We start from the raw sequence: 14,190 nt of genomic DNA on the forward strand, positions 1-14,190 counted from the left end.
AACTAACTCGATAATTCCATTTAAAAAATGTCAACCTGTACCTTCAGAGGAGTCCCATTACACTTTTGGGGGTCTTAGAGCAAAACGGAGAACACCATCGTGTTCACGAGAGTGTCACGACTTCCGCCGAAGTCGGTTCCTCTCCTTGTTCGGCAGGCGACGTCACCGGTCTTCTAGCCATCGCCGATCCACCTTTCATTTTCCATTTGTTTTGTCTTGCTTTCCCACACACCTCTGTTCCCCCCATGTCTGTGTGTGAAATTGTTTGTTGTAAAGTGTTTGTGCACTCTGACTGGTTCGCAACAGGTTATTTTGTACCCATATTTTGTTGTTCTGGGTGCCGTTGGTTTTGCATATTAAACTGCTCCGGTTATTACCCAGTTCTGCTCTCCTGCGCCTGACTTCCCTGCAACCAGTCACGCACCTCTTACAGAATTTCACACCCGAATATGGAGTCAGCAGGAGCAGTAGCCCCTGGTATAGGGGTCGAGGAGCGCATCCGGGAGCAAGTGGTGATGCTCCACCATCTCGGCGCTGCCATGGACCGCGTCGTCCAAACCATGGACCGCTGGGAGAGACAGGGAGTTCCTCCAGTGCCTCCACCAGCACAACCGGGGTCTCCACTACTCGCACCCACTACTCGCTCCTGCACCCGGTCCCAGTGTGATTCGTCTCGCCCTTCCCCGGGAGTACGATGGGACGGCTGCACACTGCCAGGGTTTCCTGTTGCAGCTGGATTTCTACCTGGCAACCGTCCACCCGGTCCCTTCGGGCCGTGAGAAGGTGTCTGCCCTCGTCTCGTGCCTCTCGGGGAAAGCCCTGGAGTGGGCCAACGCCGTGTGGGGAGAAGGAGATGCGGCACTGGACCATTTTGAGGATTTCACCCGCCGCTTCCGGGCAGTCTTCGACCACCCGCCCGAGGGTAGAGCGGCGGGTGAACGTCTTGTCCATCTGAGGCAGGGAACGAGGAGCACCCAGGAGTTCGCGATGGACTTTTGGACCATGGCCGCCGGCGCGGGATGGAACGACAGGACCCTGGTCGACCACTATCGCTGCAGTTTGCGCGAGGACGTCCGTCGGGAGTTGGCCTGCAGGGACACCACCCTCACGTTCGACCAGCTGGTGGACCTATCCATTCGGCTGGATAACCTGCTGGCTACCCACGGGCGTCCAGATCGGGGTCTGTTGGTTCCATCCCCCAGCACCACCGCTCCGATGCCCATGGAGCTGGGAGGTGCTGCGCTCAGGGAGACCGGAGGAGGTTCCGTCTCGTGCACCATCTGTGGCCGCAGAGGTCACACTGCCGGTCGGTGCCGGGTTGGTTCCTCTGGGGATCGAGGCAGCAGTCAGGGCACTCTGGCGTCACCCCAGGTGAGCACCATTCTCACCCAGAGCCCTCTGTTGAACACATGTTTTTGTATGTTACTTTTCCTGAGTTTTTTCCCGCGTTCCCAGCATAAGGCGCTCGTCAAATCAGGCGCGGCTGGGAATTTTATAGACAGATCCACATTTGCCCATAGTTTAGGTATCCCCATTGTTCCAGTGGCTATGCCCTTCCCAGTTCACGCCTTAGACAGTCGACCATTAGGGTCAGGGTTGATTAGGGAGGCCACCGCTCCTCTGGACATGGTGAGGCAGGGGGGGTCATTGACTCTCCTGCATTTCCCGTGGTGCTAGGCCTACCCTGGTTAGCTTGTCATGACCCCACTGTTTCATGGCAATGGAGGGCTCTCACGGGGTGGTCGCAAGAGTGCTCGGGGAGGTGTTTAGCGGTTTCCATTGGTGCTATTACGGTGGAAAGTCCAGACCAGGTCTCCACCGTGCACATTCCCCCCGAATATTCCGGGGGATTGTGCGATAAATCTCCTGGTAGACGCTGCACTTCCCAAGAGTCACGTGTATCCCCTGTCACAGGCGGAGACGGTGGCTTTGGAAACATATGTCTCCGAATCCCTGCGTCAGGGGTTCATTCGGGCCTCTACTTCACCTGCCTCCTCGAGTTTCTTTTTTGTGAAGGAGGAGGGAGGTCGGCGCCCGTGTATTGACTATCGAGGCCTAAACCAGATCACTGTGAGGTACAGTTACCCGCTACCGCTCATAGCCACAGCGATTGAGTCCATGCACAGGGCGCGCTTCTTCACCAAACTAGATCTCAGGAGCGCTTACAACCTGGTGCATATCCGGGAGGGAGACGAGTGGAAGATGGCGTTCAGTACTACCTCAGGGCACTATGAGTACCGCGTCATGCCGTACGGGTTGATGAATGCTCCATCAGTCTTCCAAGCCTTTGTAGATGAGATTTTCAGGGACCTGCACGGGCAGGGTGTAGTGGTGTATATTGATGACATTCTGATATACTCCGCTGCACGCGCCGAGCATGTGTCCCTGGTGCGCAGGGTGCTTACATTTACATTTAAGTCATTTAGCAGACGCTCTTATCCAGAGCGACTTACAAATTGGTGCATTCACCTTATGATATCCAGTGGAACAACCACTTTACAATAGTGCATCTAACTCTTTTAAGGGGGGGAGGGGGTTAGAAGGATTACTTTATCCTATCCTAGGTATTCCTTAAAGAGGTGGGGTTTCAGGTGTCTCCGGAAGGTGGTGATTGACTCCGCTGACCTGGCGTCGTGAGGGAGTTTGTTCCACCATTGGGGTGCCAGAGCAGCGAACAGTTTTGACTGGGCTGAGCGGGAAGGATATAGTGTCTGCTTAGTCGACTGTTGGAGCATGACCTGTACGTCAAGGCTGAGAAATGCCTGTTCTTCCAGCAGTCCGTCTCCTTCCTAGGGTACCACATTTCCACCTCAGGGATGGAGCTGGAGCGTGACCGCATTTCAGCCATGCGTAATTGGCCGACTCCCACCACGGTAAAGGAGGTGCTGCGGTTTCCAGGGTTTGCCAATTACTACCGGAGGTTTATCCGGGGTTTTGTTCAGGTAGCGGCTCCCATTACCTCACTGCTGAAGGGTGGCCCGGTACATTTGCAGTGGTCGGCTGAGGCGGACAGGGCTTTTGGTCACCTGAGGGCTCTGTTTACCTCGGCTCCCGTGCTGGCCCATCCGGATCCCTCTTTGGCGTTCATAGTGGAGGTGGACGTGTCCGAGGCCGTGCTCTCTCAGCGCTCGGGTACGCCACCGAAGCTCTGCCCCTGTGCCTTCTTCTCGAAGAGGCTCAGCCCGGCGGAGCGAAACTATGACGTGGGGGACCGGGAGCTGTTGGCTGTCGTCAAGGCTTTGAAGGCGTGGAGACATTGGCTTGAGAGGGCTAAACACCCTTTTCTCATCTGGACTGACCACCGCAATCTGGAGTACATCCGGGCAGCGAGGAGACTGAATCCTCGTCAGGCAAGGTGGGCCATGTTTTTCACGCGTTTTGTTTTCACCCTTTCTTACAGACCAGGTTCCCAGAATGTGAAGGCAGACGCACTGTCCCGGCTGTATGACACAGAGGAGCGGCCCATGGATACTACCTCCATACTCCCGGCCTCCTGCCTGTTGGCGCCGGTAGTGTGGGAGCTGGACGCGGACATTGAGCAGGCGTTACGTGCAGAGCCCGCTACCCTCCAGTGTCCCGCTGGGCGTCTGAACGTTCCGTCTGCTGTCCGTGACCGGCTGATCTTTTGGGCCCACACGTCACCCTCTGGTCATCCAGGCATCGGTCGGACGGTGAGCTGTGCTAGTGGGAAGTACTGGTGGCCCACTTTAGCTAAGGACGTGAGGGTTTATGTTTCCTCCTGCTCGGTGTGCGCCCAGTGTAAGGCTCCTAGGCACCTGCCCAGAGGTAAGCTACACCCCTTACCCATTCCACAATGGCCTTGGTCGCACCTGTCGGTCGATTTCCTTATCGATCTTCCTCCCTCACAGGGTAAGACCACGATCCTGGTCGTTGTGGACCGTTTTTCCAAGTCCTGTCGTCTCCTCCCTCTGCCCGGTCTCCCTACGGCCCTACAGACTGCGGAGGCCTTGTTTACACGTCTTCCAGCACTACGGGGTGCCTGAGGATATAGTGTCTGATCGGGGTCCCCAGTTCACTTCGAGGGTCTGGGGGTCTCGATCAGTCTTACCTCGGGTGTTCACCTTCAGCGGGCCATGCTGCGCCAGAAAGCCAGCTCAGACCATCACCGCAGTGAGGCCCCGGTGTTCGCACCGGGGGACCGGGTCTGGCTCTTGTCCCGAAACCTGCCCCTCCGCCTTCCTTCCTGCCCTTCCGCCTTCCCTGCAGGAAGCTGGGGCTGCGGTTTGTGGGGCCATTTAAAGTCCTGAGGAGACTGAACGAGGTTAGTTACAGGTTACAGCTTCCCCCCGATTACCGTATTAAACCCTCGTTCCATGTGTCTCTCCTCAGGCCGGTGGTGGCTGGCCCTCTCCAGGAGTCTGAGGTTCGGGAGGTTCCTCCGCCCCCTTTGGACATCGAGGGGGCCCCAGCGTATTCCGTTCGCTCCATACTGGATTCGAGGCGTCGGGCGAGGGGCCTTCAGTACCTCCTGGAGTGGGAGGGGTACGGTCCGTAGGAGAGATGCTGGGTTCCGGTGGAGGACGTGTTGGACCCTTCAATGCTGCGGGAGTTCCACTGTCTCCGTCCGGATCGCCCTGCACCTCGCCTTCCGGGTCGTCCCCGAGGCCGGTGTCAGCGCGCAGCTGGAGCCGCGGGTCAAGGGGGTATACTGTCATGACTTCTGCCGAAGTCGGTTCCTCTCCTTGTTCGGGCGGCGTTCGGCGGTCGACGTCACCGGTCTTCTAGCCATCGCCGATCCACCTTTCATTTTCCATTTGTTTTGTCTCTTTTTCCCACACACCTGGTATTTAACCCTCTGTTCACCCCATGTCGATGTGTGAAATTGTTTGTTGTAAAGTGTTTGTGCACTGACTGGTTACCATATTTTGTTGTTCAGGGTGCCGTTGGTTTTGCATATTAAACTGCTCCGGTTATTACCCAGTTCTGCTCTCCTGCGCCTGACTTCCCTTCCCAGTCACGCACCTCCTACAGAGAGTCTCATCTTAGAGTGGTCATATTAGTTAGTAGGCCAAACCGCTCGGACGCTACAGACGTTTTCGTGAGAAGATAGATTTTCACGATGTCTCCTGGTCTGACAAACAGCACTATAGCTCTGCTACTTTCTCCTGCAGTTGCGGACGGCCAATATAGGCGGATGGAGACGCAGCCCACGCGAAACAGATATTTTTTGTTTAAACTGATGGATTTTGATTTGTTTTTTTAAATTATGTTACTTAGGCACGGGTGCGTCAATAGACTCTTAACTAAGCAGTGTGTTAATTTAACACTGGTTCCAGTGTGCATATGGTCCCAACTTTTCAGTGTTGATTTAACACTGGAGAATTTGCTGTGAAGATGCTATTTTTATCTCGCTCGAGTTGTTTTGATTATGAATTTGCTATCACAAAAGGGGTCCCCGTTTTTTGGGAGTGGTCTGAGTGGGGAGGGGAAAACTGAAAACTAGCTGTTATTGGCAGAGAGGTTTGAAACTCTTTCTTATTGGTCTATTAAATAATTTACCCCCTGGCTATGTCATCATGCAGGCCAAAACTCCATCCAACCAAAACAGGCAGGAATTTCAGCCGGTCATTTCGAACAGTAAAAGGGCATTATCATCATTTTGACAATTTCACAGTATTATTCTAACCTCATAGTGTGGAAATATATATAAAACAAAAGCAAATCAAATTTGACTGCACTGGGCCCTTAAGTCATTGTTGCCATTTGGATCTGGAGTTTGTACATTTTTGTAAACACGTCTTCAGAATCATCTGCACTGTAAATAGACTAAATAGCCTACCACCTATTTTGCATTTGATCTACCGGTACTGTCTCTGTCTCAACTGTTGCTGCTCCACACCAACTAAATAGGCTGCTAGTGCAACACATCACCTTCCTCGATATTCAATTGAAATAATTGTTTCAAAAGAACGAGTTAGCTCATACACCTCAGACAGGCGGTTTCCATTCCTGCCCAGTGTTTATGTATTGTTCCCCTGGACCCCGAGAGGCTGTTCTGGCTCTCCCACCAATGGTCAATCTGACCTTGTTATACTGTTAACTTTGAACAGCTTGACATTTCTGAAGAAAATAAAAACCTATACATGCCAGCAGTCACCTCTTGCACTCCAACAACCCAGCCCAGGGGGTCACGTTCCAAACATTCTAGAACACTTAAACGGTGTATAAAACCAATCATGTGAGGAAAGCAGAGACAACAGACTATATAAAAAAAGAGATTAAAACATTAAGAACCGATTGCTGACATGCAAAACATTTTTGGGACTATATCAACAATGGATTAATGAAACAAATACCAAATGTTTTTGAGTGGAATTTTATTTGAAGAGCATTCCAGGGTACTACTGTAAATGTATGACATTATCTGTCTTGTCTCCCTCAACAGGTTTAAAGTGGTTTGGGATTCTCCCTAACTTCTTCCGTCGCAGCTCATTGTCTGACAAATCCGACTCCAAGTCGTCCTCCTCCGAGCCTGATGGGGCTGGGGCTCTGGACGTGGTATCCTCCACCATCGATGTGGAGACATTTGTTGACGACATGGATATGATGCATCCATGCACATTCAGCTCCGCCCGCTCCAGCGACAACTACACCCACATGGGCACCTTTCCCCGCTTCCTCCTCAGGAAGAGAGACAAGAGTGGGAATTCTGAGAAAATAGGGACCAAGAAGATCAAGGAGAAGACAGGGGCAAGGCTGGGCAGGAGTCAGAGCCAGCGGCCGGCAGGGGACCGTGTGTGTAGCTCTCCCCTGCTCATGGCACTATCCAGCCGGCCTGGCTCCAGGAAGGACCAGCCTCTCTCACCTTTATCCAGCCAGGCTGGTCCTGGTCCAAGGCCCCAAAGGGACCAAGGGCTGCCTCCCATCCCCAGAGGAGGATCACTCGATAGGAATGAACATGGAGAACCACAGGCCCACTGTGAGGAAGAAGAACCACACCAAGGGCAGCTTATGTCAGCTCAGGATGTGGGGTCTAGTACCTCTAACGCCCCTCCGTTCACTTGTGAAGACGTCTCCAAAGAACACACATTCACCACTGATCAGGGTGCATCTTCAGATACAGCTTCAACTGGTGGGGCTAGAAGGAACCTTTCTACTGTTCCTGGTCAGTCTGATTTCATCTCATCATAGCGCCAGGGCTCTAACATGCACCTGTTGTCCATCAATAATGATAAGCCGGGGGCCTCCCGAGTGGCGCAGTGGTCTAAGACACTGCATTGCAGTGCTAGCTGTGCCAATAGAGAGCCTGGTTTGAGTCCAGGTTCTGTCGCAGCCGGCCACGACCGGGAGACCCATGGGGCGGCGCACAATTGGCCCAGCGTCGTCCGGGATAGGAAGGGTTTGGCCGGCAGGGATGTTCTTGTCCCATCGCGCACTAGCAACTCCTGTGGCGGGCCGGGCGCAATGCACACTGACACGGTCACCAGGTGTACGGTGTTTCCTCCGACACATTGATGAAGGCTGGCTTCTGGGTTAAGCGGGCATTGTGTCAAGAAGCAGTGTGGCTTGGCTGGGTTGTGTTTCGGAGGAGGCACGGCTCTCGACTTTCGCCTCTCCCGAGTCCGTACAGGAGTTGCCGCGATGGGACAAGACTGTAAACTACCAATTGGATACCACTATTTACTAAAAATAGTAAAGCACCCTTTGCTGGCCTGTTCTGAGTGATATGAAGGAGTGTTTGAAAATTGTGTTTGAAAAAATACAATGCTATTTTTCAAAGAACAAGTTAACTACTGACTTTCAGCATGCATATAGGGAAGGATATTCAACTTACAGTATACTGCACTGACTCTGATTGGCTAAAAAAATGAATAATAAGATAGTTGAAGTTGTATTGTTTCAAATCAAATGTAATTTGTCACACGTGCCGAATACAACAGGTGTAGACCTTAGTGAAATGCTTACTTACAAGCCCTTAACCAACAATGCAGTTAAGAAAAGTACCTAAAAAAATAAGAAATAAAAGTAACAAATAATTAAAGAGCAGCAGTAAAATAACAATAGCAAGGCTATATACAGGGGGTACCGGTACAGAGTCAATGTGCGGGGGCACCGGTTAGTTGAGTTGAAGTAATTTAAGTAATATGCACATGTAGGTAGAGTTATTAAAGTGACTATGCATAGATAATAAACAGAGAGTAGCAGCAGCGTAAAATACGGGGGGGGGGGGGGGCGGCAATGCAAATAGTCTGGGTAGCCATTTGATTAGATGTTCAGGAGTCTTATGGCTTGGGGGTAGAAGCTGTTTAGAAGCCTGTTGGACCTAGACTTGGCACTCCGGTAGTAGAGAGAACAGTCTATGACCGTGATGTACTGGGCCGTACGCACTACCCTTTGTAGTGCTTTGCAGTCGGAAGCCGAGCAGTTGCCATACCAGGTAGTGATGCAACCAGTCAGAATGCTCTCGATGGTGCAGCTGTAGAACCTTTTGAGGATCTGAGGTCCCATGCCAAATCTCTTTAGTCTCCTGAGGGGGAATTGGTTTTGTAGTGCCCTCCACAACTGTCTTGGTGTGCATGGACCATGTTAGTTTGTTGGTGATGTGGACACCAAGTATCTTGAAACTCTCAACCTGCTCCACTACAGCCCCATCGATGAGAATGGGGGAGTGCTCGGTCCTCCTTTTCCTGTAGTCCACAATCACCTCCTTTCCACAATCACGTTGAGGGAGAGGTTGTTGCCCTGGCATCACACGGCCAGGTCTCTGACCTCCTCCCTATAGGCTGTCTCGTCATTGTTGGTGATCAGGCCTACCACTGTTGTGTCATCTGTGAACTTAATGATGGTGTTGGAGTTGTGCCTGGCCATGCAGTCGGGAGTGAACAGGGAGTACAGGAGGGGACTGAGCACGTACCCTTGAGGGGCTCCCGTGTTGAGGATCAGCATGGCAGATGTGTTGTTACCTACCCTTACCACCTGGGGGCGGCCCGTCAGGAAGTCCAGGATCCAGTTGCATGGGGGGGTGTTTAGTCCCAGGGTCCTTAGCTTAATGATGAGGTTTGAGGGCACGATGGAGTTGAACGCTGAGCTGTAGTCAATGAATAGCATGCTCACATAGCTGTTCCTTTTGTCCAGGTGGGAAAGGGCAGTGTGGAGTGCAATAGAGATTGCATCATCTGTGGATCTGTTGGGGCGGTATGCAAATTGGAGTGGGTCTAGGGTTTCTGGGATAATGGTATTGATATGAGCCATGACCAGCCTTTCAAAGCACTTCATGGCTACAGACTTGAGTGCTACGGGTCGGTAGTCATTTAGGCAGGTTACCTTAGTGTTCTTGGGCACGAAACATATTAGTATTACAGACTCAAGACAGGGAGAGGTTGAAAATGTCAGTGAAGACACTTGCCAGTTGGTCAGCGCATGCTTGGAGTACACGTCCTGGTAATCCATCTGGCTCTGCGGCCTTGTGAATGTTGACCTGTTTAAAGGTCTTGCTCACATCGGCTACGGAGAGCGATCACACAGTCGTCCGGAACAGCTGATGCTCTCATGCATGTTTCAGTGTTACTTGCCTCGAAGCGAGCATAGAAGTAATTTAGCTTATCTGATAGGCTCGTGTCACTGGGTAGCTCACAGCTGTGCTTCCCTTTGTAGTCTGTAATAGTTTGCAAGCCCTGCCACATCCGACGAGCGTTGGAGCCAGTTTACTACAATTCAATCTTAGTCCTGTATTGACGCTTTGCCTGTTTGATGGTTCGTCAGAGGGCATAGCGGGATTTCTTATAAGCTTCCGGGTTAGAGTCCCGCTCTTTGAAAGTGGCAGTTCTACCCTTTAGCTCAGTGCGGATGTCTGTAATCCATGGCTTCTGGTTGGGGTATGTACGTACAGTCACTGTGGGGACGATGTCATCGATGCACTTATTGATGAAGCCAATAACTGATGTGGTGTACTCCTCAATGCCATCCCGGAACATATTCCAGTCTGTGCAAAACAGTCCTCTAGCTTATCATCTGCTTCATCTGACCACTTTTTTACTGACCGAGTCACTGGTACTTCCTGCTTTAGTTTTTGCTTGTAAGCAGGAATCATGAGGATAGAATTATGGTCAGATTTGCCAAATGGAGGGCGAGAGAGAGCTTGGTACGCGTCTCTGTGAGTGGAGTAAAGGTGGTCTAGAGTTTTTTTCCCCTCTGGTTGCACAATTAACATGCTGATAGAAATGAGGTAAAACAGATTTAAGTTTCCCTGCATTAAAGTCCCCTGCCACTAGGAGCGCTGCCTCTGAATGAGCGTTTTCCTTTTTGCGTATGGCCGTATACAGCTCATTGAGTGTGGGCCTAGTGCCAGCATCGGTTTGTGGTAAATAGACAGCTACGAAGAATATAGATAAACTCTTGGTAGATAGTGTGGTCTACAGCTTATCATGAGATACTCTACCTTATGTAAGCAAAACCTTCCTTAGATATCGTGCACCAGCTGTCATTAACAAATATACATAGACCGCCACCCCTTGTCTTACCAGAGGCTGCTGTTCTATCCTGCCGATAGTGTGTAACCCACCAGCTGTATGTTGTTCAGCCACGACTCGGTGAAACATAAGATATTACAGTTAATATCCCATTGGTAGGATGTACGTGCTTGTCGTTCGTCCACTTTAATATCCAGAGATTGCCATCGGTACTATTGGCCAACGTACAAAGGCAGATTAGCCACTCATCGCTGGATCCTTACAAGGCACCCCGATCTCCTTCCGCGATATCTCCATTTTCGTCAGGTGTCTGGAGTAAATCCCTCTCGTCCAACTCATTAGTGCAGTCTCAGTATTGTTCATAAATTGTTGAAAAAAAACTAACTTGTTACAGATTAACATCACCTGCCATCACACAGTTGGAGGTACTTATCCAATAAATTCAGAGTTCTTCAATGGAAGCTTCTCAGGTATGTTCAGGGCAGTTGCCTTGGGCATTTACTCTTCTCTATTGCAAATCATTTGCAATTTACAAGCATAAATTACTATGTATGCTAATGATTGCACACTACGTATCAGCACCTACAGCCAATGAGCTCACTGAGAATCTTAGCAAGGAGTTAGTCAGTGTCAGAATGGGAATTTGGTTCAAGTTGTAGCGACGTTGGGGTGAGGTATATCTGTTATAAAAAGATCCTGTTTGACACAATGATCAACTGTACTAGTTGTTCAGACTATTGTCCCGTTTTGATTACTGTCCAGAAATAGGGTCAGATGCAGCAAATAAAGGCCTAGCAATGCTGCATATGGCTCAAAACAAAGCAGCAAGCCTTAACCTGTCTAGCCCCGGGGTTCCGCTACCCCATTCCATTGAAAAGGCAGCGTGCGAAATTCAAAAAAATATTTTTTAGAAATATTTAACTTTCACACATTAACAAGTCCAATACAGCAAATGAAAGATAAACATCTTGTGAATCCAGCCAACATGTCCGATTTTTTAAAATGTTTTACAGTGAAAACACCACGTATATTTGTTAGCTCACCACCAAATACAAAAAAGCACAGACATTTCTTTCACAGCACAGGTAGCTTGCACAAAACCCCCAAATAGATAGAATTAGTCACTAACCAAGAAACAACTTCATCAGATGACAGTCTTATAACATGTTATACAATAAATCTATGTTTTGTTCGAAAAATGTGCATATTTCAGGTATAAATCATAGTTTTACATTGCAGCTACAATCACAAATATCACCAAAGCAGCTAGAATAATTACAGAGAGCAACGTGAAATACCTAAATACTCATCATAAAACATTTATGAAAAATACATGGTGTACAGCAAATGAAAGATAAACATCTTGTGAATCCAGCCAATATTTCAGATTTTTTAAGTGTTTTACAGCGAAAACACAATATAGCATTATATTAGCTTACTACAATAGCCAAACACACAACCGCATTCATTCACCGCAAAGGTAGCGATCGCAAAAAAACAGCAAAAGATATAAAATTATTCACTAACCTTGACAAACTTCATCAGATGACAGTCCTATAACATCATGTTACACAATACATATATGTTTTGTTCGAAAATGTGCATATTTAGCAGTACAAATCGTGGTTTTACAATGTGAATACGTAGTCAAAATGCACAAAATTGTCCTGATATATTTTAGACAGTCACCTAATCTAATCAAATAACTCATCATAAACTTTACTAAAAAATACATGTTGTACAGCAAATGAAAGATACACTAGTTCTTAATGCAACCGCTGTGTTAGATTTTTTTTAATAACTTTAGTACGACATACAGCTTACGTTATAGCGAGACAGCGCCTGCAATGAGGGCGGAAAATAGAACTAAACATTTTCCACAGAAATACGAAATAACATCATAAATGGTTCCTACTTTTGCTGAGCTTCCATCAGAATGTTGTACAAGGAGTCCTTTGTCCAGAATAATCGTTGTTTGGTTTTAGAATGTCCTCTTCTCCTGTCGAATTAGCAAACATAGCTAGCCATGTGGCGCAAACGTGCCCAACTTCACATGACGCAAAGAAAAGAAAATTCAAAAAATCGCAATAAACGTTCAATAAACTGATATAACTCGGTTTAAAAAAACTACTTTATGATGTTTTTATCACATATATCAAATAAAATCAGAGCCGGAGATATCTAACGTGTATACCGAAAGCTTTTCAGAAGGCAATCTGGTGTTCCTTCTCGCGCCTTCGAAGACAATGAAAATTCCAGACACGTCATTCCAAAAGCTCTTGTTCGGCCTCAGATCAAGCTAGACACCCCATTCCACCTCTCACTGCCTGTTGACATCTAGTGGAAGGCGTATGCAGTGCATGTATATCCATAGATTTCAGGCAAATTAATAGGAAGGCCCTGGAACAGAGCCTCGATTTCAGATTTTTCACTTCCTGTCAGGAAGTTTGCTGCAAAATGATTTCTGTTTTACACAGATATAATTCAAACGGTTTTAGAAACTAGAGAGTGTTTTCTATCCAATAGTAATAATAATATGCATATTGTACGAGCAAGAATAGAGTACGAGGCCGTTTAAATTGGGCACGATTTTCCCCCAAAGTGAAAATAGCGCCCTCTATCCTCAACAGGTTAGCACCACCTGGTGCGCTAACCAAAATACAGGGGGTGGTCCGCCCAGGTCTTACCTAGTGTGTATAAACAGTAAATAAATAAAAAGCACTCCCTAGGTGCCTTCCCCTTCCCCCCTGGGAACAAATGAAACAGAATAACAGAAACACAGGACATACCAATCAGCTCTCTTCTGCGCAACAGAACACTGGCTTATATAGCTTCAGAAGGAGTCGGTAATTGAAGACAGCTGTTTCTGACGAGGGCGGGGTCAGCTCCAAACATCAATGGGGCCGACCAATCAGCTGCTTGGGGGAATTTCAGGAATCCATCCTGAAACACACAAAACCACAACACATAAACTGGGGAACGTAACACACCCACCACAAAACATGCAAACATAGTTTACAATAACAAAATCTAACCCATCCCCAGTTACTAAACCCATGATAGAGCGTCGGCAACCACATTCGCCGAACCCGTAACATACTTTATCTGTACATTGTATCCTTGTACAATCAGAGCCCACCGCATAAGGCGGTGGTTCTGATTGTACATTTGCTTCAAAAACACTAAAGGATTATGGTCCTTGAAGACCAGTACAGGCAAGGCACTGGAGCCCACATATACTTCAAAGAACTGTAAGGCTAGCAATTAAGCCAGCGTCTCTTGTTCAATGGTGGAGCACCTTGACTGACACGAGTTGAACTTACGGGAGAAGAAACTGACTGGCCGGTCCACTCCCTCTTCATCTTCCTGCAAGAGAACCGCACCCACCCCCACTATACTAGTGTCTACCTCAAACTTAAAAGGTTTCTCAAAGTTGGGGGCAGCAAGCACTGGGGCACTACAACGTAGCGCTTTGGCGGACTCAAAAGCATAGTTACAGTCCTGGGACCACTTAAATGGTACCTTGGGACTAAGCAGAGATTTGAGGGGAGCTACTACCGTCGAGAAATTCTTACAGAATGTACGATAGTACCCTACCATCCCCAGGAATCTGCGCAACTGGCGGCGAGTCGAGGGAGCTTGGAAAGCAACAATTGCTTCCACTTTGCCAGTTACTGGGCGCACTTGACCTCATCCCACTTGTTTCCCTAAGTCACGGTAGCCTTCCCAAACTTACACTTGGCCAAATTGAGGGTTAAAG

General features: G+C 48.8%; 1 protein-coding gene across 1 annotated transcript in view; it reads left to right on the forward strand.

Moving 5' to 3' along the window:
- The first annotated feature begins 987 nt into the window (after nt 1-987).
- The window catches only part of sh2d3ca (SH2 domain containing 3Ca), an 89,687-nt gene continuing 76,484 nt past the window's right edge, over nt 988-14,190 (forward strand). The window contains exons 1-2 of the mRNA XM_038970176.1: nt 988-1,075; nt 6,407-7,066. Of these exons, the coding sequence (XP_038826104.1) occupies nt 988-1,075; nt 6,407-7,066 (748 nt within the window). The remainder of the gene's footprint in view (nt 1,076-6,406; nt 7,067-14,190) is intronic.

The sequence above is a fragment of the Salvelinus namaycush genome, chromosome 31, assembly GCF_016432855.1.
Source record: "Salvelinus namaycush isolate Seneca chromosome 31, SaNama_1.0, whole genome shotgun sequence".
NCBI classification, from domain to species: Eukaryota; Metazoa; Chordata; class Actinopteri; order Salmoniformes; family Salmonidae; genus Salvelinus; species Salvelinus namaycush.